The 26988-nt window shown below is 47.5% G+C and overlaps 1 protein-coding gene across 4 annotated transcripts in view; it reads left to right on the plus strand.

Moving 5' to 3' along the window:
* The first annotated feature begins 8164 nt into the window (after positions 1–8164).
* GPSM2 (G protein signaling modulator 2) overlaps positions 8165–26988 on the plus strand; it is a 60586-nt gene continuing 41762 nt past the window's right edge. Inside the window, exons 1-3 of one of the 4 annotated variants that reach the window (XM_075936666.2) lie at positions 8165–8347; positions 10698–10816; positions 12535–12840. In XM_075936666.2, the coding sequence (XP_075792781.1) occupies positions 12779–12840 (62 nt within the window). In that variant the 5' untranslated portion in view covers positions 8165–8347; positions 10698–10816; positions 12535–12778. Of the gene's footprint in view, positions 8423–10697; positions 10817–12534; positions 12841–26988 lie in introns of all 4 variants that reach the window. The other 3 variants (XM_075936662.2, XM_075936663.2, XM_075936664.2) reach the window with 3 other exon arrangements.

Raw genomic sequence — 26988 nt, forward strand, 5'->3', positions numbered from 1 at the left:
AATGTTCTCCTTCAGTAGGTTCTTGAGTAGCATTTAAAATTACATTTTATAAAAGGAGTAAGGAAATCACACAAGGTTGATGCGCTCCACATCCAACTTATCTTACCGCCTTCCCATAGTAAAGAATTGTGAACAGGTATTTTAAGTAAATGTTACTTAGCCTTTTTCTTTAACATAAATAAAAATTCCACACCAAATGCCACTGAATTAGCATAAAACAAATGATGGAGGAAAATAGTCAAATTTCAGTTTTCAAAATGTGAGTATTTTTAAAAACCCTCATACTGTCTTTTCAAAGTACAAGCTAATGTAAAATGTTTCTTTGCCTATTTATATTCAAATTTCCTTTGTAAACAAATTGTGTGTGCCAACTATTAACTGTTTTTGATAAAATAAGCTTAACATTTGAGAGCATTTATAGGAATGTTCAAGTAACTTTTAATAAAACACATACACCTTAATAAAGATCTATTTTTAAAAAGACAAAATAAGTCATTAAGGTTCCATCATGTGCTTCTTTGCGTAAGCCTAGCTGCTCCAAAATTCACTATATATAAAATATTCTCTTTGTCAGAGTGAAAAGCTTTATCTAATAATGCCTTAAATGGTTTAATTTACTTTATCCTTCTGAGATGCATAATACTTAAGACTAGATTTTAAATGCAGAGGTGAAGCGGTCCAGACCAGCGCAAGCCGGGACTGCTTACTTCCAGTTCGCACTGGGTCTGGGACCTACCCCGCTGTGGCGCTACATTTTAAATGGGGGTCCACAGCATTTGTGGAGCTGGCACAAAATGGGACTCAGCTGAGCATGCTCAGTGCTGATGTAGCGTCACAAACAATATACCTGGGGTGTACCGAGCATGCTCAGTAAGAGCTGCTGTTGCTGCTGCCCTCACTCTGCCCTTATGTGCCTTCAGATACTGCTCCCGGCTCTTTACAATCATTAAAAAGAGGCTCAGGGGGCACATCTCAGTGGGGGGGATGGGCAAGGTGTGAGCAGGGGGCAGAAATTTGCCAGCCTGGGGGTCTCAATTGTGATGGGGCAAAAAAGGGGCTGTAAGGGAAAAATCGGGGGGGGGAGGGGTGAATGTGATTGGCACTGGGGTGAAACAGTGCCAGTCCCTGTACTGGGGTTTTGCCCACACACAGGGAGGGGCAAAGGGGGTAACTGTTACCTGGAGGGGGCACCCCCTGCCAAGGATTTAAATCTAAGGGTGGGGGCACAAAGCAGGGCAGAGAGGGGTTTTTATTTCCCTTCTCAGGAAGTCTGCGACTCTATGCCCAAGCACAGGTTAGCTTCCTGTCTGCTGCCCTAATATGTTGTCTCTGCCTGCTATCTCCTGCAGGCCCTCTCTCTACACTGCTACAGCATATGGGGCAAAATGCTGTACGCACCCCACAAGCAGCTGTGAGGGAGCGTGTAACACATTCTGAGGATTTAAAAGTCTCATCAGTTAATATATGAAGTCTCTAACCGTTCAAATATTTGTTTTTTACATATTGCAGTGATTCCATGAATTGCGTTCCCATCTTCCTAACCCATTTTAATGGTAGCTTTGCTCCTTTACAAGTGTTATTTCCATTACACTTATTAGGGGGCTACCTCCTGTCACGTTATTGGATTTTAAAGTGATCACTGTTGTACCCATGGGTGGTGTTTGCCCCAAATTCTGTACCAAGTGGGCCATGTAAGGGGTCAAATGAAAACTTATGCTCTACTGATTCTATGTATGACACTCATGTACTGGTTTTTGTATGTGAAGTTATGAATATGAGCTCTGTTCTTGTACTTTAAATGTTCTCTGTCTGGGAGGGAGCAATGGGCCTGAACTGCCTATTGTGAGGAAGGATTGCTCCATGGACACTGTTCCATGGACAATGGCTCTCAGAGTGGCCAATACACACCTGAGGAATGTGTCTGGAAGCCTACAGACTAGCCAGTGTCTCATAGCTACCTGCATTAGTAAGAAACAGTCAGGTCACTAGATCATGTGACCAGCTCCAATTTGGGAGACACCAGGAATATAAAAATCCCATGGGGGCATCTCCATCTTGTCTTCAGTCTTGTTCCTGATACCAGTTGCATCCTTGCTAGGGACAGAGAGCCACAGCTTGCATCCAGCCTGTGCGTGCTGCCTGGCAGATGGAGGATGCATCTCTTTGAACAGCAGTGCAGGGAAGCTGTAACTCTATGCTAGATCTAAATTCACTTTTAGGCTATACCCCAGTCGCTTCCACTGGCTAGGAATTGCAGCCAGTGGAAGCATGGGGTGGGGGGCAGTTGCCTGCAAGCGCATGCCTATATGGAGCCACCTGCAGACTCCCCTCCCCAATCTGTACTAGAGAATTGTCACCATCCCCTGCCCCCTCCTCCAGCTGAGAACATGCATCCTTAGTCCCCTCACTCATCCCCAGCCCTCCCACAAAATCTCTGAGCCCCATGCTCCAAGAAGAGTTAATCTGGCTCTGGTTGGAAGCCCTGAACCTTGTCCCCCTTGCAGTTGTGTAGCATGAAGTGAAATAAGCATCCTCCTCTCTCTTTCTTTTTGCTTCTGAAGAGGGGGCCACATGGGTGGGTTTTTTTCATCGGGGGGGGAGCAGGTGAGGGTTTTTTGTGTTGTTTTGTTTCATTTTGGTGGTTTTGGTTTGGTTTGGTTTGTTTGCTTCTCACCTGCTCACCTTTTGCCCCTAACCCAAATAAAATTGCTCATTACCATGCTAGAGGTTCAGGGAAGGGGGGAAAGGAGGCTGAGGGATGCAAAGTGACATGATGACATTACACAAAAAATGTCCTTTGGGACAAGAGTATGTATAGAGAGACAAAACCAAACAGATGTATCCTGACTGGAAGCTTTGTATAACCTTTAAGCCTGGAAAAGGAGATTTAGGGCCCTACGAAAATTTTGGTTTATCATAAATCATAGAACACTAGAACTGTAAGGGACCTCGAGAGATGATCAAGTCCAGTCCCCTAACCTCATGGCAGGACCAAACATAGTCTATGGGTATGTCTACACTGCACGCTTATTTCAGAAAAAGCTGTTCCGGAAGATATCTTTGGGTGCATCTACACAGCAGGGCTTAACTCAAAATAAGCTACACAAACTGAGCTATGTCAATTGTGTAGCTTATTTCAGAATAGCTTACTTCGAAATTGGGAGCATCTACACAGCGCTTATTTTGAAACAGAGCACTCTTCCTCCGACCTCCTTTATTCCTCATGTACTGAGGGTTGTAGGAGTCGGAGTAAGAATTTCTCCAGCTTGACAGCTTTTTGACACTTCCTGCTGTGTAGATGTGGACTAAATTATTTTGAAATAATGTTGCTGTGTACACGTACCCTTCCAGATTAGTGTATTTTCAAATAGCATGTCTACACACCAATTGTATGAAAATAGCACTTTGCAATTTTGAAATAGAGAATCTACACTGTTTGGACACTAAACTGCATTTAAGGTCACCTGGAACCAGTTCAGGCTGGGCATTAGGTCAGCAGTGACTTCCTGGAGCTGCTGCCTGAGGCTGAGATGCGTGCTTAAAGGGACCACCCCCCCCCCATAAATCTGTTTCTTAGGTTCTTCTTCTGCTTGCCTACCTCTGAGGGACTGCAAAGCATTTCCACTGTGAGCTTTGGTTGCTCTATGTTTGGACACCACAGCACTCCCTGCAATGGAGCTGGAGCTGCCTCTGGGCATGTGACAGCCCCTGACTGTGCTGCAGTTTCTTCAGGCTGCCCTCCATGCCCTGCAGGAACACGATCCCAAGCTGTGAGAGAAGACCCCCCAACGTGTCTGGGGCAGCTCTTTCAGGCACACCCCACTGTGGAGCACTGCTTCTGGTGGCTAGACACCAGTTCCTACTGGTAGGGCTGGCTAATGATGGAGCGGTGGGACGACCAACAGTGGCTCCAGAACTCTGATATGAGAAAGAAGATGTTCCTGGAGTTGTGTGCCTGGCTCACCCCAGCCCTCACACGATGGGAAACACAAATGAGACCCACCATCTCCCTGGAAAAGCAGGTCACCTCATGATTTGGAAGCTCACCACGCCTGAAAATTTCTGATCTGTTGGATATCAGTTCAGCATGGGGAGCCTTCCTACAGGGCTGGGGGGCAGAGGCCAGCCAGGAAGGAAGGATGTTTGAACAGCCGTGCACAGTTGCAATCCTCCAGGCCCATAAAGTGGAGGTGCTCATTTGGAAGGTCCTGAGGGAGAGTTTCTTTCAAAGACCCCAGTAACTCTCCCTAGGACCTCCCCACTAGGGGCCTGGGCCCACTGTGCCTTTCCTACCACAATCCTTCCCTTTCCTGTACAGTCAATAAAGACACCAGTTTTGAGTTGAAAAACAAAACCTTTGTATTTTTTCATAATAAAAGCCACTGGATGGGAGAGGGTCGGGGGAGAGGCTCAGGGCTGGGAGTGGCATGTGGTATGCCTGGAAGTGCTGCTGCTAGAGGGACTCTAATGTTATAATGTTGATCTGTTCGTAATGTTTATAGTGCAATTACTGTGTACAGAATTTGGGTAAGGTGCACACTTAAAATGGCGATTGTCATCAGTGACTGGAAAACATGTTGTTTAACTTTAATCTGGACTGAGTTTTCTTGTGAGGAAAAATCACTGGTGACAGATACAGTGTCAGGGGATCTCCCTTCTGGTAACCAGAGCACTTAACATCTTTGATCAGATCCTTATCCTAAATTCTAAATTAATTCAAAAGATTCTACTTGTTACTGAGACTCTGGGGTAACACCGCCTTGGGTCCAGGGACCTCAGCAGTGTGTGGGACCTGGGACAACGGGCGGGGAGGGAGGGGGGAAGTGCACAGGCAGCCAACTCTGACACAGTGAACCTCCATTTATCAGGATTAGCTCCCTCTGGACCAGGGGCTGCGAAAGGCACCTCTGGGCCAATTGCTGGTGCAAAGGCAGAAAAGTGTGACACAGTGAACCCCCATCTATCAGGATTAGCTCCTTCTGTAACCATAAATGGATAAATGGATGGGTAGCAAAAACTGAGCAAAGCAGAAACTGACATACTAATATGTCAGTAACTGCTACTGGGAGCCGATTGTGAGCAGCTGCTTGTGACGCTACACCAGCCTGATGCCGCTCCGCTTTTCTCTCTCAATCACCACCCGCCTTGGATGGGCGATTGTCTTCATGCCTTCAGCCATAGTTTTTCCCTTTGCCTTCTGCAGCAGGTGCGCTTGGTGGGCATGTCTCGCAGTGAGGTTTTACCATGGGCAAGCCCAAGCTGCTGGCTTTGCGGGGTCATTGTCTCTCTACAGGTAAAAATCACCTTGCAGGGGGTGGAAGTGCTGGTTGCCAGATTGAGAGGAGAGGGGCCACCCTGCTGGCCAGGCAGGCGGCATTTCTTTTTCTCTGTGCAAAAAGGTGGTGGCGGCAGCAGCGCTGTCCCCATTGGGGCCCAGTCTCCTGCGTGACAGGCAGGGATATTCAGCACTATCCTAATAAGAAAAGGAAAATGGCAGACTAGCATTATAGCATTGAGGTGATTGGAGAGTTTATGGATGGTGCTTTTTGTTCTATGGGCTTTGCACCTGTCTCCACAGGGAAATGAAAAGGGAAATTCTTCCTCCCCTGGCTGGGGGTAGTGGAAATGCGGAAGACGATTGTGAGGTCGAGGAAATTAGGTGGTGTACCACAATCATTCCTTTTGTGCCTGCATTTTCTTACAGGCCTGGATGCTCTAGGTAGCCATTTGTGCTTTTTGCTTCTTATTATTCCTTTGTTATTCTCAGAGGCTACGTCTACACTGGCCCCTTTTCCGGAAGGGGCATGTAAATTTCACCAGTCGTCGTAGGGAAATCCGCGGGGGATTTAAATATCCCCCGCGGCATTTAAATAAAAATGTCCGCCGCTTTTTTCCGGCTTTTAGTAGGAATAAGACCCTCCGGAAAAGGGCACTTTTTCCGGAGGATCGGGGCCAGTGTAGACGCTCTTTTCCGGCTTTTTTAAAAGCCGGAAAAAAGCGGCGGACATTTTTATTTAAATGCCGCGGGGGATATTTAAATCCCCCGCGGATTTCCCTACGACGACTGGTGAAATTTACATGCCCCTTCCGGAAAAGGGGCCAGTGTAGACGTAGCCAGAGAGTTAGCTGTTTGCTCAAGATGGTACAGTGTAGGAATGCACCTGGTATGGGAGTGCAGGAGAACTTGGGAAGATCACATAGCTATCTTTGCTGAATGTTTCCCACCTGATAATGCTAATTATTTGGCCTGGGAAAATATGCAAAGTACCAACAAGCTAATTATTGGATGTGGAAAAATATGCAATGTATCAATGATGTACCCGGTGGGGTGAGGGGGGAATGGAAAAGAAAATCCTTCCTTCCCCTCACTTGTGCCTGGCAGGAATGAAAAGGGAAATCTCTCTTGTCCTGGCGGAGCTAATGCACGGCGAGCAAAAGGAGCCAGGGCCTGAACTCGCGGCCTCGGCATTATTAGCACCACACGGTAAGCAACTGAGCTAACTGGCCAGTGAGAGCAAACGTGTTTCCCACGTTTTAATTCCGGCAAGCTCAACGCTCCCCACTTCCCTGCACCAGGACAGAGAGAAAGCGGCTCTGCTCTTCGCAGGGCAGTTTCTGCAGCATTTTCAAACCTGTGGCAGCCCGTGCCCGGAGGGAGCCATTAGCACATGCAGGGCAGTTGGAGTCTGAGGTGCAGGCCAGGGAGGCACCTGGCACGCTGCTCCAGGATGCGACATGCGGGGCAGATAATCAAAAGGGGCCAGCGGGGGAACCCTCCCGGGCACTAGAGCTGGCGCATGGGTGGGGCGGAGTTAGTGGGGCTCGAGCTGCCATAGGGGGCAATAGGGACAGTAGCGCGGGTAGGTCACTCTGCCAGCTCCACTAACCTCAGCACGAGACCCACAACTACTCATGCTCGCACTGCACGTATCCTCCACCCGGTCACTGCCGTGGGCCTTGCCCACAGTACTCCGCATGACATCCGACACACATCGGCGTTCCCTTATTGCACAGGCGCCAACGTGCACCTGGGGGGGGGGGGAGGGCGGAGAAGAGTGCCCAAAGCTCCACTAGTCCCCTTGCCGGTGGTAGATACACCCTTTGAAAGGGTAGCACTGGACCTGGTTGGACCCCTGGAGGGTGGGGATACCCCAAGACATCCTAACGGACCAAGGGACAAACGTGTCCAGCTGAGTAATGGCCGAGTTGTGCAAGTTGTTGGGGGTGAAAAAGCTCTGGACTACAGTCTACCACCCCCAAACAGACGGGCTGGTGGAGCGTTTTAATCGTACTTTGAAATGGATGCTGAGAAAATTTGGAGGGCTGGACCCCAGAGACTGGGACCTGTTCCTGTCAGCCCTCTTGTTCACTATACGGGAGGTCCCCCAGGCCTCTACCGGGTTTTCGCCCTTTGAGCTATTATATGGCCGACAACCATGGGGTATCCTTGACCTCTTGAAGGAAAACTGGGAAGAACAGGTGGCAAGGCGGGGAGCACTTCTCTCCTTCCCACAGCTACTGGGGCTCAGGATGGTGGAGTAGCCCTCAGGAGACGCTCGCCTTGTCCACATAGGTAGTGGCACCTTCACGAGTGCAGCTGCACCTGTCAGTGTAGATAACTGGTCAGAGAGGTGGACTGAGAGTAGGAAAGCAGAACCCCGCCTATGGGGATAGGTGGCCGCTGTACGGCAGGCAACAGCCCTGCCGCAAATCTCCCTCCCCAGGGGAAAGGGACAAGCCCCCCCCCCCCGACAAGCTCCTTACTGTCCCGCCCACAGCTAGAGTGGAGCATGACCACGCCCCCAAATCCACTGAGGAACGGGGCCTGCCACTCAGCCCTCCTCCCTCCATTGCGGGAAGCACCACCCCTCCCCCCTTGCCTCCTGGCTCCCCCACATTCCCCGGGCGGCCCCACACGAGGCACCTCTTCCCCTCCCCACCGCACTGACTACGCGACCTCCCGCCCTAGAACAGGACCAGAGCCCACTCAAAGCCCGGCCTCCCATTGGCCAGCTCTGCCCGGCGTCAGAACGAAAACGGTAAGGAACCCTTGACGCATGCGCAGAACGCGACAGTGGCGGAGCCGTTGGGTTTCCTTGCCACAGGGGGAGGGGAACGACATTGGTGTAAGAGCGTCGGCGAGAGCGGCGCCTGCTATTGGCGAGTTCGAAGTGGGTGCGCAGGGGGGGTGGAGCAACGTCTGTTGGCAGCATCGGGGTTCCCCCCCCCTTCTTGCGCTGCAGCGGGTGTCGCTGTGGGGTTGGTCAGTAGTGCGGTGGGCGGGGTGTGCGAGACGGGCGATCGGACCAGGAGGAGGCCGGCAGCTGCGGGCGACCCTAGTACTGAGGTGAGGCGAGGTCAGGCCCGGGGCGGGCGGGGCCGCACTCCGAGCCCAGCAGCCCCGGACAGAGCGGCCCTAGGGGTGAGACGTGGGCAGCTCGGGGCGCTGCTGGGGCAGTGTGAGGTGTCGCGTGGAGAGTTGGGGTATCGACTGTGCAGGCAGCAGCTTTGGGGGCGCCAAGGGGCAGTAGGTGACTCAGGGTATCGCTGAGGGCAGGTGTGGGGGGTTGAGCTGGAGCGACCGCTGAGAGGGGTATCGATTACTGGGGGGGCGAGCTGGGGGAGGGGCAGACGATGGGGGTGCGAGCTGACTGGAGGGAGGGGGTGTCGAATACTGGAGGTGGGGGCTGGCTGGAGGGGTGGGGGCTGAGCCGGGGGTGTCGAATACTGGAGGTGGGGGCTGGCTGGAGGGGAGGGTGCTGAGCCGGGGGTGTCGAATACTGGAGGTGGGGGCTGGCTGGAGGGGAGGGTGCTGAGCCGGGGGTGTCGAATACTGGAGGTGGGGGCTGGCTGGAGCCGGTCGTTGACTAGTTGGGGGCACAAATTAATGAAGATGGAGGTTTTCTGCATGTGGGGTGCTAAGCTGTGAGGGATCAGTTAGGGAAAGGTGATGAGTTGAGGGGGGTGATATATGCAAAGAGATGTGTGATGCTCTTGGGGTAGGGGTGGTGAACCCAAAACGGATGCATGTGCCAGTGGTTGTGGGCATGAGAGCTACTGTTCCTTGTGGATTTTATCCCAGTCCAGCACGCTGATATTCCTTTCCACACAGAGCAACATGCAGGGCTCTTGCTCTAGAAGAAATAACTAATTAATTTCTCTGCAGTAGTGATGTGAGGGACTAGTAGACTGGTTGCTTCCCCCCCTCCCCCTTTGCTGCCTCTATCAGAAAGAGGCATCAAGAGGAGGACAGGAGGGGATACGAAGGGGGTACTTGAAAACAGCAGTGTTGCTTGAAACCTGGGCCAGACCAGGTGTCCCCAGGCTACATGCGGCATTTCAAAGCGACAGTGCCGTGTGGAACCGCTGATCTCGGGCTCTACGTGATGCTGCCACTTTAAAACATTTTAGGGAGCCCAGCATGAGGCTCCTCCCAGTGTTTCAAAGAAGCAGTGCTGCCTGGAGCCTGGGATCAGCTGGGGACTCCCCCACTTACCCTGGGCTCCATGCGCTGTTGCCATTTTGAAACGCTGCAGGGAGCCCAGTGTTCAAAGTGGCAGCACCGTGGGGAGCCCAGGATCAGCTGTAGTCCCCAGCAGACCCTGGGCTCCCTGCACTGCTGCCCTTTTGAAACTCTGTTGCGACGTTTCAAAGGGGCAGCAGCAGTACAGCTGAACCCGGGCTCCACGCTAGCACCTGCAATTAATGCATGTTAATTTTTGTAATGTGTTAATTCTGCCCTGTGTTAATCGCAGGCATTAACATGCGTTAATTGACAGCCCTAATATGGTAGTATTCCCATATGCAGAACCTTCTCTGATGTTATTTCCTGATTTATTATACTCAGTGTTCATCCATCTAATCTTGGAGATGACATATGGTCTTCATTTATGCATCCTGATATGACTAATTTAACTGGTGTGTAGCAAGTCCTGACTGCGATGGAGCTGTCCCTGTTAGATACTCCCACTGAGTCAGGGAGCATGCCAGTGCCAGCCCCTCTCGCTCACATAGGTTGTACTGTGCCTCTCCCTCACTCGGTGTTTTGGAAGCCTGGGCGAGCGGCCTCAGATTTCCCCCTTTCTTCTGTAATAAGACAGTCCCCAAACTAACAAGAGCAGTAGGTAATTCTAAGTAGAACGGAGTTCCCTTTGTGGATGAGCTAGCGCGGGTGCTGTCACTAGTACTTGTTCTAACCTCTTAAAAGTCTCCTGCTCCTTTTTTCCCTACACTAAGGGTTGTTCTTTTCTCAAGAGCCAGTGAAGCAACCTTGTTAACCTTGTGCAATTTTCTATACAATTTCTGGAGAGTCCCAAGGAAAACCATAGGGCAGAGATCTCTTGGGGAATGGGGAGTTTGGTGATCAGGTCTGCCAGGGTTAGCCCCTGGATGGCCCCACGCACTACTGTATTTATCTGCACCTCCACAGATACAACTCCTGTTGGCCATGGATTGCTGTTCCCGGCCAATGGGATCTGCGATTGCCCATACCTGCAGTGGTGCAGATAAATATAGTGGCAGCAGCCCACCAGGAGCTAACCCTGGTGAATTGCTGCCATTTTATTGCTCATCCCTGGGCTGGAGTCTGGATGCTGAGACTGAACGTCTATATTGCTATTTTTAGCTTGCACAGTGAGCCTGAATAAGTTGACTTACATGCTAAGACTCACTGCCACATTATTTTTTCTTCTGTGTAGACTTGTCTCCAAAAATGAAATTTCTCCCATTGGAACAAACGCCACATTGACTGAATCCCTTTAATCTTAGAAAATCTAAACCCATATGAACGCCTAAGGTACTTTTACACACATCTAAGGTACGTTTACAGTGCATGCTGAGCCTTCCATCCATCCATAAATCAGTCTAACTTGGGGTTAGTAAGTACTCAGAGCCCAGTCGTAGGGTACGTCTAGACTACAGGGTTTTGTCGACAGAAGTTTTGTCGACAGATACTGTCGGCAAAGCTTCTGTCGACAAAGAGAGTCTACACTACATTCAGTTCTGTCGACAAAGCAAGCTGCTTTGTCGACATGGCAGTGTAGACGCAAGGACAGTTTACATGCAATAACATCTTCTGTCGACAGAACTCTGTCGACAGAAGGCGTTATGCCTCGTAAAATGAGGTTTACCAGCGTCGACAAAACGGTAGTGTAGACGCAGGTATAGTTTTGTCGACAAAAGTCCACTTTTGTCGACAAAACTCTGTAGTCTAGACACACCCGTAGTACCTTGGTCTTGGAGAGGTTCTGAGGCCAAGTTCTGTTGAGACTGTAGTCAAATGCTGTTGTTTTGCATTATGGATGCAGATCAAGCAACAAACCCAAGTCAAAAGGTTTGTGTAGTATGCACATACTGATGCATTAGCATGTCTGTGAGACCAGGGACATGTAACTGTAAACCTATCTTTATAATGCAATGTAAATTTTCAAGTTTGGACTTGAAAACAGAATCCACAAGCCTGTGTCCTGCAGACCTGAGGTCAGTGTGTGGTGCTGACACATCCTTCTGACTGTCTAGAGATTCTTACGTTTTCATTTGAACTGCATTATGAACGAAAACATTGTGTTTGTTTCAATGCGATCATTGACATACGTTCAAATAATGCCCTGATTTCTTGTTCACTTTTGCCTCTTTTTCAAGGCTATAGTAATACAAAATGCTATGATTCAGACAAATATAGTAATTGGATAATTTAAAGTTGTGGGAAATCCCAGCAATATAAATTGGCCCCTCGTGCATTGCTTGTTTATCTCGTACTTTTTTATAATGACATAAAAATTAATGTATGTACAACTGTGTACCTCAGGGAGGTTCAGTTACCACTAGTATGGGAACTATAATTCCCTCATTCCTCTGCATTCAAAATCTATAATCATTTTTTTTCCTCAGTGGGGCAAGGCATTTTTGGCACTTCTAATATGTAGGTTGTAACACAGTCCTTCCCAGTCCAGGAAGACTGCAATTAAATCTTGAAATGTATGTGTTACACCCATGAATTATTATTAAAAAATTCACACCCACTGTGTACGGTCCTGTAGATTGAATTAGGGCTTTAGAGTTCCCTCCCTTTTCTGGTGACTATATAATGTACCTGAGTTTTGCTGTCATGTTTTGACATGTCTAAAATCTCTTGCTGGAATGCGTAGCTATATTATTCACAAATGCATGCTTATATGTAAATCATGTTGACATGAAAGGTGCTGTATTAAAACCAAACTCATATATATTTATCTTTTAAGCTTGTCACTTGGAATTGTACCCAGGACAAAAGACTAGTGACATAATGGTAGCCGATTCAAACTCTAGCTGAACAAAGAGTGCTTTCTGTTAAATCTTTCTTGATTTTTTTCCCAGCTACTTTCATGCAAGAATTCCCATGGTTACCGTGAAATGCTTTGCCTATCTCACTTATAGTGATTGAAATGATTTAGCATTCAGCAGGGATAGCTTTACTTTTTGCATCAGCTGAAGGTAGCTATCAGTTATTCTTTGAAAATGAGACTTCAAGCCAAGCATGTTGTGTTTCTTTTGCAGAAATGCAGCTGAATGGAACTGCAGGGGCCACAGACACAAGAACTTGAACCACGTTTATGGAAAGTTAACTCTGTTTGTCACTGGTCTCTTTTCCTTATTAATAAAGAAGAGTATTTCATCAGGAGCGTGGGATGTATTAACTCCAACTTGTTAATATACTAACTTGGAATAGTGTACTGAAAACAATTCTACATACCGAGGCACTTGTCCTGCCTATAGAACACTTTTCTGATAATGCAACTCAATGGAAGAAAGTAATGTTTTGATAAGGATGCGTGAAGATCATTCCTTTCATGTTCGCTACAGGTAAGACAATGTACTATTTTGTATGAATTTTTAAGTACTGTGTTTAATAGTAGAAATCTTATGTGCATTTTCAATACTGTGCTTATTAAAAAGTAACAGCAAAATTTTCAACAGGAATCAATTTATTTACTTGTGTTACTAGTGCGACTGTACCTTAAAATTGAAAGAAATATAAAAAAAATCACTTATTGTTTAGTCTGTTAGTTATCTTTTTCTTGTTCAAGCTGAGAAAATAGACTAGTTGGTTGCCTAGTTGATTTCATTTTTCCCTCTTGCATTAGTACAGTGCAAACTCTGATGGAAAATATTTGCACTGGATGGTGGGAACTTTCTATTACAAACTTTTCTAACAGTTTTAGATTTTGTCAAAGCATATCTTTTAACATCTAAAATTTGGTTCAGATTTGACCTAACAGTGTCTCACTTGGTCTTGAACCCAAGAACTATGTGAGATTGAAAAAAATAATTAAAAAAAAAGTAATTCCATACTTCTACAAGTTTGGTTCTGTTCTTTCAAGAAATTCCATTTTTTTTTATTCCTTCCATAGCTCTGCCCTGGAACCCTGTGTGCTGGAACTGTGTACTATTGAAATCCATTGCTGTGTGCGATCACAAAAAAAATTTCAGTTTTTCTGAGGGTTTAGCAAGCCAATTTGCCTTTATCAGGCAGTCATCAAGACAAGGGAAGACGATGCCTCCTTGTCTCCATAGATAGGTGGTAGCCACTGCCAGGGTCTTGCAGGACAGGGAACTCTGGGGGCAGAGGACAGTCTAAAATGTAGAATACTGTACTGAAAATGGTCCTGCCCTATAGTGAACTCGAGGTAGTGTTTGTGGGAGGGGTGGATGTTGATATGAAAATAAATGTCTTGTGGGTTGAGGGCTGCGAACCAGTGCCCCTCGTCTAGTGCCAGAATTATTGTCACAAGAGTGACATCTTAAAGCGTTGTTTGTGCAGAAACTTGTCTAGTTTGCGGAGGTTGAGAATTGGCCTTCATCTGCCAGCTTTCTTCTGGGTGAGAGAGTAGTTGGAGTAAAACCCCTGCCTCAGTAAAGGCTGGGGACCTGTTCCACGATTCCAGTATGAAGTATGTAGTTGACCTCATGGTGTAAAAAGTTGCTTGTGGGTGGGATACCCGAAGAGGAATGGATAGTTGGTGAGGTTGAGGGGAGTGAAAGGGATGACGTATCCTGTGCGGGTGAGCTCTGGTACCACTGAGCTGTTGTATGCACCCATTGTTGGTAAAAGGGGTGTAATTAGTGGGTGAAAAGGTGGCACTGCCGTGAGAGGGAGGTTCCAAATCCTCAAAACTGCTGCTTAGAGGCTTGGGGAGGAGTGGCTCTGGGGGGGGGGCACTTCATTTGTTGATTTGGACTGGTTATAATCAACCCCCCTGTGTTGACGATGGCTGTAGGGGGCTTCTGGGTGGGTGTATAGCATCTTTGTTGGCAAGGTGGCATGTAAATGCCCAAGGTGCACATTGTGGTTCAGGAGTCTTACTGGTATGGAGGGCTTCATTGGCTTTCCTTGAAAAGAGTTTGTCATTGTCAAAGGGGAAGGTCCTTCACCTTGCCCTGCAGCTCCTTTGAAACATGAGAGGCTTGAAGCCAAGATGCTTTATGCATCACAATTGCTATCATGTGAGCGGCAGTGTTGGCAACATCAAGAGATGACTGGAGCACAGTATGTGCTATTGTATGCCCCTCCTGTATGATAGCTTTCTGTACTGACTTTCTGGGAGGTGTTCGATGAGCTCTGCCAGTTTAGAATAGTTGTCAAAATGATAATTCACCAGTAGGGCAGAGTAGTTGGTGACCCTGAGTTGGTGCGTGGCAGATGGAAGTACCTATCCGCTGAAGAGATCTAGTCTCTTATTATTCTTATCCTGAGCAGTAGTCTTGAACTGAGGCAGTTTAGCCTGCTGATGGTCTGCCTCCACAAACAGGGAATTAGGTTGTGGGTGGGAGAACAAGAAGTCCATGTCCTTGGCCGGGATAAAATACTTCATGTCGGCTCTCTTGTTGGTTGCTGGGATCAATACAGGGGTCTGCCAGATCTCGTCAGAGGTTTCCATGATGGCCTCATTGATGAACAATGCTATTTTGGCAGGCACCATGAGTTGGAGGATTTTTAATAGTTGTTTTTTCTGGACTGCTTGAAGGGGGGGATCTCCTGACTAGTTGCTAGCCTCTTGAACAGGTCTTTGAATTTGCTTGAGACTGTCAGAGGGGGACAGGTTGGAGAGAATTACTGCCTCAATGGTGCTACCAGTGCCACCTGAGTAGATGCTGGTGATTGCGACTGATGGTAGGTCTTGGAATCGGTGCTGGTAGAGACGCATCTCAACATGGTAGTGGCGGTGCCCGGCCTATCTCCCTTACCTTCTCTCAGAGTCAGTATGGCAGGCTGTTTCGTGGCTGCCTTGGTTGGTTGGGACCTCTCAGGCTGGGGTCTAAACGGCTCCTGTTATTAAGTCTTCGAGGGCTGGAGTAACTTGTAAAAAAAGGAGCATTTTCAGCCTGAGGTCTGTCTCTCAAGGCTGTGGCCATGAGGCTGCAGCAGTGGGCATATTTCTGGAAAATATGTGAGTCCCCCAGGCATGGGGTCATGACACGGGTCACACTTTTTAAACCCTAGAGATCCAGGCATAGTTTCTCTTCTTCCTCTTCTTCCTCTCTCCCTTTTCTTCTCTTCTGTCTCTTGCTCTTTTTGTTTAACTATTTAGAGGTTAAAATGCAGAATGGAGAAGTAGTTGAGAGAATCATAGAATCATAAAACACTAGAACTGGAAGGGACCTTGAGGTCATTGAGTCAGCCCCCTGCCTCATGGCAGGACCCAGTACCATTTAGACATCCCTGATGTCTGTCTAATTTGCTCTTAAATATCTCCAGAGATGGAAATTCCACAACCTCTGTAGGCAACTTATTCCAGTGTTTGACCACCCTGACAGTTAGGAAGTTTTTCCTAATGTCCAACCTAAACCTCCCTTGCTGCAGTTTAAGCCCATTGCTTCTTGTCCTATCAGAGGCCAAGGAGAACAATTTTTCTTCCTCCTCCTTGTGACACCCTTTTAGATGCCTGAAAACCGCTATCATGTCCCCCCTCAGTCTTCTCCTTTCCAAACTAAACAAGCCCAGTTCTTTCAGTCTTCCTTCATAGGTCACATTCTCTAGACCTTTGATCATTCTTCTTGCTCTTCTCTGGACCTTTTCCAATTTCTCCACATCTTTCTTGGAATGTGGTTCCCAGAACTGGACACAATACTCCAACTGAGGCCTAATCAGTGCAGAGTAGAGCGGAAGAAAGACTTCTCGTGTCTTGCTCACAACACTCCTGTTAATGCGTACCAGAATCATGTTTGCTTTTTTTGCAACAGCATCACATTGTTGACTCATATTTAGCTTGTAATGCACTACGACCCCTAGATCCCTTTCTGCAGTACTTCTTCCTAGATACTTGCTTCCCATTTTGTATGTGAGAGACTGATTGTTCCTTCCTAAGTGGAGTATGTTGCATTTGTCCTTATTAAACTTCATGCTATTTACCTCAGACCATTTCTCCAGTTTGTCTAGATCATTTTGAATTATGACCCCATCCTCCAAAGTAGTAGCAACCCCTCCCAGCTTGATATCATCTGCAAACTTAATAAGCATACTCTCTATGCCAATATCTAAATCGTTGATGAAGATATTGAACATAACTGGTCCCAAAACAGACCCCTGCGGAACCCCACTTATTATGCCCTTCGAGCAGGATTGTGAACCGTTAATCTCTCTGAAAACGACTATCCAATCAGTTATGCACCCATCTTATAGTAGCCACATCTAAGTTGTAATTGCCTAGTTTATTGATAAGATCCTGCGAGACTGTATCAAATGCCTTACTAAAGTCTAGGTCGGGGTGGCAATAGCAGTGGAGACAGCGTGAGGAGCCGGGGCAAAATTTTTGGGGGCCTGGGGGAAGTTGCGCTGAAGGAAAATAGGTGCTGATACATCCGTCCCAGGCCACGGCCATTTTTTGTTGTTGTTGTTAACAACTTTGCCCTGGGTCTTCACAGCCCTGCCCCCTCTCTCCTCCTCCTCCCCCCCAACATCTTTGCCCTTGCTTTTCACACTGTCTCCACTGCTGTTGTGGCTCACAAAAAAAGCACTGGGAAGGGGTGAGAGATGCAAGCTCTGTGAGGGAATTTGGGTGCAGGAGGAAGTAGAGAAGAGGATGCTGGCTCAGGGAGGGGGCTTCAGGCTGGAGAGTGTTGGGGTCAGGTTAAGGGTTGGGGTGCTGAGCAAGCTGCACGTTTGTGGCTGTGAGGGTGCAGGAGTTTGGGCTGGGGTGCATGAAGGACTCAGGGCAGGAAAGCTGGGAGTATGAGGGGCTCAGGCACAGATTTGCAGTGTGTGGATGGTGCAGGAGTTTTGTGGCAGAAGACTGGGGATGTGGGGGTGCAGGACAGGGAGTTCCAGTGTATGATAGGCTCAGGTTTGGGGTGGGGGTGCAGGAGTGTTATGATGCTGTGACCAGATGGGGGCTTGGCCCCAACTGGGGGCTCATTGGCCAGGCTTCATTTTTAAATAAAATATTATGTCAAACACAAAATGTTTCAGCGTTGTCTTTTTTTACGAGAGGGCTGGGGAACCTGTTTTGAGTCAGGGGTCACTGACCCACAGAAAAGTCAGTTGAGGCCACACAAGTGAGATGCAAAAAAAATAACTCCTCCAACCCCCCATCCCCAGGCCTCACTAATGTGGCCCCAAATGTGCTGGTGGGGGAAAGGGACAGGGTTCTGGGGCATGGTGCTGGTGGGTTCTGTGTCAGGGTATTCATCGGGGGGAGGGGTCTGGCCAGGAGGAAGGGACGGACAGCTGGGGCCAGTACTTGGGGATCCTGGGTCTCAGGAAGCGCTTCCCCTTCCCCTCTCCTGCTCTAACCCAATCTCTCTTCCCTTCCCCAGAGCTTTGTGCGTGCGCACACCCACACCCCCCTCTAATCCAATCCCCAGAGCTAGGCATACACACCCTTAACCCAATTACCACCGGCCCCCCTCTATACCAATTCCCCCCGCTCCCCACTCTAACCTAATTCTTGGGTCCTGGCGGCGGAGCCGCCACTACAGCCACATGCGTCACCCGCCAGGCGCTGGGGCGCGTGTGCTGAGTGGCCGGCCTTGAGACATGCTGGCTGGGACACTGTGCGCACCCCACCGCCCTCAAACTCAGTCGCCTCCACTCCCCCAGACTAAAACCAGGCACCCTCTCCCCCTCCCCACCCCAACCTAATTCTTGGGTCCTGGAGCTGCTGCCGCTACAGCTGTGCGTCTCCCTCTAGGCGCTGGGACACGTGCGCTGAGCAGCCGGCGTGCTGAGTAGCTGGCATGTCATGCGCACCTCTTCCCCGCCACTGCCACCCCTCCCTTTCCCCTCCTCCAGAGCCAGACACCACCCCTCCCCACTCTAACCCAGTACCCCTCCCCCACTAACCTTATGCTCAGGCTGCTATCATGTTTGCGACCCTTCCTGCACGTGCAGGATATGACATAGTGCTCTGGGGGCTGTGAGAGGAACGGCACAGGCTGTGAGCACGCATATGGCTCTCAGCGGCCCGGCTGTGAGAGCGGCTGACCTGACCGGTTCCGGGTTCTGTCCTGTTCCGTCAGAAGCCGCAATTTTTTTCTTCACGAGCCGTGGGTTGGTCACCCCTGGTCTAGGTATACATCCACTGCTTCTCCCTTATCCACAAGACTTGTTGTCCTATCAAACAAAGCTATGAGATTGGTTTGACATGATTGGTTTGTTCTTTACAAATCCATGCTGGCTGTTCCCTATCACTTTATTATCTTCCAGCTGTTTGCAGATGAATTCCTTAATTATTTGCTCCATTATCTTTCCTGGCACAGAAGTTAAACTGACTGGTCTGTAGTTTCCTGGGTTGTTCTTATTTCCCTTTTTATAGATGGGCACTATAGTTGCCCTTTTCCAGTCTTCTGGAATCTCTCTTGTCTTCCATGATTTTTCAGATGATAGCTAAAGGCTCAGATACCGCCTGTATCAGCTCCTTAAGTATTCTAGGATGCATTTCATCAGGTAAAGAAAAGGTTTAGTTTATTAGTTGGGAAAAGAGAGGAGGAAAAAAGTCAAAGATTTAAAAAAGAGCAAAAAGGAGCTGTATGAGATTAATTACTTAGAGTGGCCGATGAGCATGAAGTAGTTTTACAAATGAGAACTTCTGCAGGACAAAAACCTTTGGGAGAAAAGAAGACCAGGCGAATAAGTAGAATAACAAAATGAAGCACTGATGTGAATATTTCCACAAAAACATCTTAAAGAGCATTATCCTGTTTAGCTGGGACAGAATTTCCCTAAAAGTAAGAAATGAATGAAGCTTGTTCTCTGTTGTTTCAATGTAGCCTTTGTTATGCACTTGGTTAGTGAATAATGAAGTAATTCAAGTCAGACAATATAACAGACAGGAAGACTATAAAATTACTTTCTTGTAACTATTTAATGACATGCTAAAAAATTGATAACCCAACCTCATCTTGTCTGCCTGCTTTCAATTTAGCCATTTTAGCAGCAGAAATTTAATCCTACTCTGAGAGGAATCTTAAAAAAGGGAGTATTTTTGAAATTGAGAATAGAATGTGTTCAGTAGCTCAGGCTAGTCTCGTAACTATAATGTTGAAAATTATGTAAAATTCCTTTATTAATCAACTTTTAGATCTAGAGCTGATGTCTGTAAACTATATTTTGTTTTGTAGCAGAGTGCTGGTGCAAGAGAACCTAATTAGCTCCTGCCCTGTCAGCTCAAATCAGGAGGAACAGATTGGGGTGATGAAAAGGCCCAAAGCTGGCCTGAGGATTGGCAACACATGCAGTTTGACAAGCTAAGGGCTATATAGGCTGGGAAAGAGCCATAAGTGGGGGGCAGGCAACGAAGGAGAGGTCAGTCAGGAAGAAGCTGGACTAACTGAGGACTCATTCTGCCGGGGAAGAACCCCTGTAAAGTCTGTATAGTTGGGCAATGGTGGGATAATCTTGGGTGACTAAAGATATGGGTTTGCACAACCTTGAGGTTTTTCTGAGCCTTTTTTTTGCGAGGGCAACCACTGCCCAAGAAGGGATGGTGGCACCTAGTTACAGGGCCCAAAACTACATTGACAGAATCGGAGAGCTGGTTAATGATTTATAGTTTGGTACGACAAATTTATTTTTTGAAAAACTGGTCAGTGCAGATATTTGAAATTAATGTGAGATGACTATTTCCTTCTTTTTCTTCCTTCCTCAGATTAAACTAGACCCCAGACTTGAAATAAGTCAATAAGACAGCCATCCAAATGGAAAGTAATTCCTAGAACCAGCCTTTATAAATCAATAGACCCTTTCTATAAGATTAATTCAGACTGAAAATAAGGCACACATTTTAATAGGGATGGTAACCAAGAATTGTTGCCATCATAGGAAAGTCATATAACCTGCATTGTACAGCAGGTCACACTTTATCATAGTGGCCTCTTCTGGCCTTATGAATCTATAAAGCTGTGCTTGTGGTAATATTTTTCAAAAATCTTTCCTTTGACTTTTTGTTCCCTGTCCTCACCTACCATAATGAACAGAGCTGAGCTGGAATCTTACATTAAAACTAACCTAGACTTTTTATATTTCATTAAGCTGTTCACTACTCTTGAGTTTTGTGCACTTTACAGAGAGACAACTTAAATATGCTTCAGCATTTCTTCCCTTTTGCATGGTAAAAAGAATTCTTCGAGTGATTGTACATGTCCATTACACTGTAGCATGTCCTATGCTCAGTCACCTGAAAATTTTCTCTGTAGTACCCATCAGGTCAGCTCTGGCACCCAATGAACTCATGTGATTATAGTGCTGGTATAAAGGGCCTGTCCAGCACTGCACTCCCTTCAGTTCTTTCTTACTGCCCATGACAGTTGCTGGAAATGCTTTACGTTCTTCACGTTTTCTTCTTTTCTTCATATTATGCATATATACAGTTAATGTGTGTGTAGTTCTTCAAGTGCTGCGCATGTTATTTCATTGTAGGTGTGTGGATACCCCAGGCACAACTGCTGGAAATTTTTCCCCTAGTGGTATCTGTTAGATTGGCTCTGGTGCAGCCTCTGTGGGTGCTGCATGCTCATAGTGCTGGTATGCTGAGCCCACGACTCCTCAATTCCTTCGTACCACCTGTGATGGCTATTGAAAGTATGCCACCCAGGAAGGAACAATCAATTTTATGCATACAAAATGGGAAACGACAGGCTAGAAAGGAGTACTGCAGAAAGGGTTCTAGGGGTCTTGGTGCAATACAAGTTAAATATGAGTCAACAGTGTGATATGGTTGCAAAAAAAGCAAACCTTCTGGGATGCATTAACAGGAGTGTTGTAAGCAGGACATGAGAAGTATTTCTTCTGTTCTACTCTGCGCTGATTAGGCCTCAAGTGAAATAATTGTGTCTGGTTCTGGGCACCACGTTTCAGGAAAAATGTGGAGAAACTGGAGAAGGTTCAGAGAAGAGCAACAAGAATGATTAAAGATTTAGAACCATGACTTATGAGGCAAGACTGAAAAAATTGGGTTTGTTTAGTTTGGAAAAGAGGGGACATAACAGCTTTGAAGCACCTCAAAAAGGTGTTACAATGAGGAGGGAGGAAAAATTATTCTGCGTAACATCAAGAAGCAGCCAGGGAGGTGTAGTCAAGATGGTTAAGCTCTGGAATAAATTGCCTAGGGAAGTTGTGGAATTTCCATCATTGGAGATTTGTAAGAGCAGGTTCGACAAACATCTGTCAGGAATGATCTTAGATCAGTGTTTCTTAAAGTATCTTTCGCGGCATACCGGTGTGCTACGAGGCAGTCGGAGGTGTGCTGCAGAGAGAACAATTTAAAATGGCCGCCCTTAAAGGGACAAGCCACCTTTTTTATTGTTTAACAACTTTTCTCTGGGGGCTTTTTTTTTTTCTCAACCAAAAAATACTAGGTGTTCCCCATTTAAAAAAAAATAGTTTGTTCTTCGGTTTTAAAAAGTTTAAGAAACACTGTCTAAGATAGTGCTTGGTCCTGCCCGCGAGTACTGTAGACTGGACTTGACCTCTCAAGGTCCCTTCCAGGTCTAGTATTCTATGATTCTGTGTAGTTAGTATTTATAAGTATAGAAATAGTTGTTTGTGATTTTGATAGTGGTACGATTGGTATTCCCAAAACCATTCTATTGCTGGAGAAGCACCTCTCTTCAGTATTGTAACAGTCTCATTCACTGGTGTCTAAACCCTGCTTCTCTTGTGATAAGCCAGTGCCAACAAGCAAACCACATGTATTTTGGGGAAAGACTGCTGTCCAGATTTTCCAGGAGTTTAAACCTCACATTCAAAAAGACCATGCAGCCAGACTGAAAGTCCTGGTGGATGCAGCACTCAGACCAGCCTTGGACCCAAGATCTGAACACTGCTCCAAGTACATGTATGACAGGTGGGGACTCTCAGCATTGCTTCTCTTCACCAGTGCCCAAGAGGAGACACTGTTGGCACTAGGGATGTAAAATCCCAATTAAACATTAAACCAGTTAACTGATTGGTTAAATATTAGAGGTCAACCTGTCAACTGACTAAGCGGAATCCGGGCTGAGGACTGTTCCAGCCCAGCTGAAGCAGCACCCAGCTCGCATGGTTCCCGCTGCTAGCCCTGTACTGGGGCTGGCTGCTTCCCAGCCCTGCACTGGAACTGGCTCTTCCAGTTCCCAATCCCTGCCAGCTCCTAGCCCCTACTGGTGCAGCCCCTTCTTACAGGGCCTCCAGGCTCCATACGGACAGGCTATCCCTGTCTGCGGCGGGCCCTCTGTGGGCCTGGGAAGGGGCCCCTTGCAAGCCTGGAGCAGCCCCCTGCTGGCGACAGGTGTGGAACTGCTCCATTCTCCACCAGTTACTGGAACTGGTAAGCATTATCTGTTTAGGCACTGTGACAAAAGCCGATCCCCAGCACTGAAGGGAGATGGGCAAGAAACAGAAGACTAGAGTGAGACCCGTGTGGAGCTGCTCTCCCTCCCCAGTACTGCCTCAGTCAGTGGCCTCATTGATCCTGCAAATTCAACCTAAAAATGGTGCATGGACAGCACCATGGATCATTCCATGTGCTGTCTGGCAGAGGACTGTATTTGTTTGTCAAATTGATAAACTAGCTTCTATCAAGACTCCCGAAAAAAAGTGTTGCTTTCTCTAGTAGGCAACGTATAGATAGTTTTTAACTATATGCTATATGGGAGGGTCTTTAACCTGAAAACCAAATAGACCATCACACATGAAGGATGGGAATGTTAAAAAAATTGAATTATTACACAGGTTGGACTTCCCCGATCCGGCACCTTTGGAACCTGACTGGTCCTGAACAATGGATTTTTCCAGACCACGGGAGGTCATTTCTGGTCCCCCAGCCCAGCTTTTCCCGGCAGCTGCCAGCCTCCCCACCGGCTCCGGCCATCCCCTCGCCCCCGCCCCGACCTGCCTGCAGTCCACTGCCATGTTGGGCTCCCAGCTCACCAGCTCAGCTGTGGCAGCATGCAGTGAGGGCTTCCCACCCCCCCATGGCAGACTGCTGCCCTGGTGGAACCCAATGGCATTCGGGGCACTCTGCCAGGCTCCCGGTCGCTGGTTCCCCTGCAGCCAACCCAGCGAGACTCCCGGCCCTCACAGAACTCCTACCTCTGGCTATCTACTGGAACTCCCTGGTCCAGCAACATTCATGGTCCTTCCAGACCACGGATGTTGCCAGACTATGGAGTCCTGGTTTAGAGAGTTTCAACCTGTACTAGAAGTATGAATCTAGATTTTTATAGATTTAAACTCATGAATAATGTCCTTTAATTCTTGAGACTTTTTGAAAAAAAGGGTACTCCATTAAATAATTTCAGGAGGAACAACCTATTGCTGGTGTTTTGTCAAAACTACTAAAGAAATTAACAGTAAATAAGCAGACTGACCGCCAGTACAAACTCTAATGAAGATTTGTAAAAAATCTACTCACCCTGGGCAAGTAATTTTGACAGACCAGTAAAATATTGGTTGTATTTATTATTACTAGATGAGCAGATATTTTGCCTGAGCTAGTAAAATTTTATAGCCAGTTTGTCAGGCTTCTGTAAAGAAAATGTCACACATATAACTTGCAAACTCTACAGATGTAAACTGAGCTCTAACATAGCACTTGGGTTTCTTTCTGCTGATGGTAAATAAAGGTGAAGTTTTGACGTACATTGTTAGTGCATTCTCTTCAGCCCCGCCCTGCCCTCACCAAATGAGTACATCAGCACAGCCAACAGCACATGCTAAAATAATGAATTTTGGTTGCTTGAGACCCAAGATATGTGTTGAATTCTTCTTATTTATCTTCCTATCTTCAAGGCTTTAGGGCAGAGGTTCTCAACTTTTTTGTCCCCGAGTCCCCTGCTATAAAAAAAAAAAATCCAGGAAAAGGGGGCTTTTGGGGGCTGTAGGTCGGGGCCTCAGGCAATAGACTAGAATGACTTCTATTGGGAGGAGAGGGAAGGTCATGGGGTTCAAGCCAGCTCCACGTGTCTGGGAAGGGACTACGAAAACAGCTCAGGGTGCTGGGAAGGGGTAGCTCATGGTCTAGGAAGAGGGATAATTAGGACTGTGTGGGGGCAGAAAGTAGCTTAGGGTGCAGAAAGGGGTAGCTAGAGGCTGTGTGCCAGGAGGGCTCCCCTGAAGTCCCTGTTCCGTGAGGAGTCTACCAGCCATGGAGACAGATCCCCCAGCTCTGTAGCTTTCACTGGTTGTGTGAACAAAGGGGGCTGGGAGCAGCTTCAATCCTCTGGACCAGCAGTAGAGACTGAACACCATGGCTGCCTGCTCCGTGACACCAGCCAGAGGAACAGTTGCCCTGTGACTCCAGCGTCCTGCCTCCAACCTGGCTGGAGGCAGGGAAAAGACTTGTGGATCTGCCCCTTCGACAGCTCTGCACTTGCTGGTGCCCCACCATCCCAAACTGCTCATGGGCTCAGGAGGCTTCTCCCTCACAGGGAGCACTGGGGATCCAAGATTCAGTCCTACTCCTTCAAGATGGAGTGGGGGAAGGGAGGCTGTGTGCCAGGGCTTCAGCCCCTGGGGGGCATAAGAAACTGGTGATGCAGCCTCATAGCCTGAAAGGGCTGGCAGATCCCCACTGAGAAACCCTCCTTTAGGTTTCACATGGGGAAGGGTGACATACACGTCCCCTTCTCTTCCTCTCCCCCTTAACCATCTATCATACACAGAACTGTCTCTCCTCCTACCTGTCTTGCCATCTCAGCACCCTGTCTGAGGGCACCACATGCAGTCACTGACGGGTCACCATCTGCCCACACTAATCCACCAGCTGAGGCTGTGCTGACCACTGAAAGACCATCAGGGGAAGTGAAAAATACAGGTCAGTTGCCTGTTTTTTACAAAAAATAGGTGGGTCACCTGCAAGAGATCTTAAATACGGGACTGTTCCATTAAAAAGAGAACAGATGGTCACTCTGCCTCATAATCATCTCATACTGGGGACAGTTCCTTCACCAACATTTCGTTTCATTAGGTGAGTAGGAGAAAGCATAGAATGCCAAAGTAACATCCATCCCTCCCTCTTTCAGAGGGAGCCCCATGGTTAATATTGGGCTGTACAGTGCCAGGTTCAGCCCCATGGTCAATACTGGGCTCCTCCCCATGGTCGGTACCAGGAATGGGCTCCAGGCTATCATGGTGCTATATGGGAGGGTCTTGGTTCACCGAGGCCATGGAATATGAATGCCTTGAGCCAGAGCCTTGTCCCAGTGGGAACATCCATGGGCTCCAGAATGACCATGGATGCAGATCCCCATAGTGCCACTGGCCAAGCGCCTGCCCTGGGTGCCATGGCAGTAGCCATTCCAGTAGGGCTGGGCAGGTGTTGATAGCAATGCTGACAATCTCAGTAGCTGAATTCTGCCTCTGAAGAGGGGGTGGAAGAGTAATGGAGCAATCACTGCAATGCCGAGACACCCAGTGCTATGCACTATTGGCTAGTGCAATGGCCATTAGCCAGAACGGATAGAAATGGCGTCCTAGCTTCTATCAGAGGCTGACAATGGGTGACGGGAGAGGGACTGCTTGAAGACTCCCTGTTCTGTTCACTCCCTCTGGGACATCTGGCATTGGCCACTATTGGAAGACAGGATACTGGGCTGGCTAGACCTTTGGTCTGACCCAATATGACTGTTCTCATGTTCTTATGCAGAAGCTCGAGGCAGGATGCCCCAGGGAGGGGTTCCCCTAGAAACCAGTCTCAGTGCTGGTTTGATTGTAAAGGCCAGCGTTCTGTAGATGACACCTCCTGATCCCCTAGAGATCCCAGGATCAGAAGCATTATTTAGTCTCTAGCATCTGCATTAGCTTCTGGCATGGACATCACCATGGATCATTCCATGTGCTGTCTAGCAGAGGACTGTATTTGTTTATGTCAAATTGATAAACTAGCTTGTATCAAGCCTCCCGAAAAAAATCCAGTTTGGCCATATCTTTCCTGAAATGTGGTGCCCAGAACTGGGCGCAATACTCCAGCTGAGGCCTAATCAATGTAGAATAGAGCAGAAGAATTACTTGCTTACAAGACTCCTGTTAATACATCATAGAATGATGTGTTTTTTTTTTTAAACTGTCACACTGTTGACTCTCATTTAGTTCATGGTCCACTATGACCCCTAGATCCCTTTCTGCATTACTCCTTCCTAGGCAGTATGTGTACAACTGATTTATCAAAGCTAAATATTCACTTACCTATTAAGGTAGTAATGGCTAGATGTCAGTTTATAGAAGTGAAGTCAAGCAGTGCACATAGATTCTTTCTTAAGAATATGAAACTCCAGTAGAAAGACCATTGCAAAATCTAAAGAAACTTATCTGATTGTGTGACATTCTAAGTCTTAGCACTGAGGAGAACCATATTTTCTTAACATCACGTTAATTGGATGAGTCAGTTAACATGAGGTGCCCGGAGAGAACCTCTTGGGATAGGATTAGTTAAGATTACCCAGTGAAGTGTGTTAAATCTTAAATCTTTTGTTGCTGATGGTATAACATACTGTACATAATCATTTCTGGCTTTTCCCAAACAATGTTGAACACACAAT

Source organism: Pelodiscus sinensis, chromosome 9 (genome assembly GCF_052426305.1).
Source record: "Pelodiscus sinensis isolate ZL-2025 chromosome 9, ASM5242630v1, whole genome shotgun sequence".
NCBI classification, from domain to species: Eukaryota; Metazoa; Chordata; order Testudines; family Trionychidae; genus Pelodiscus; species Pelodiscus sinensis.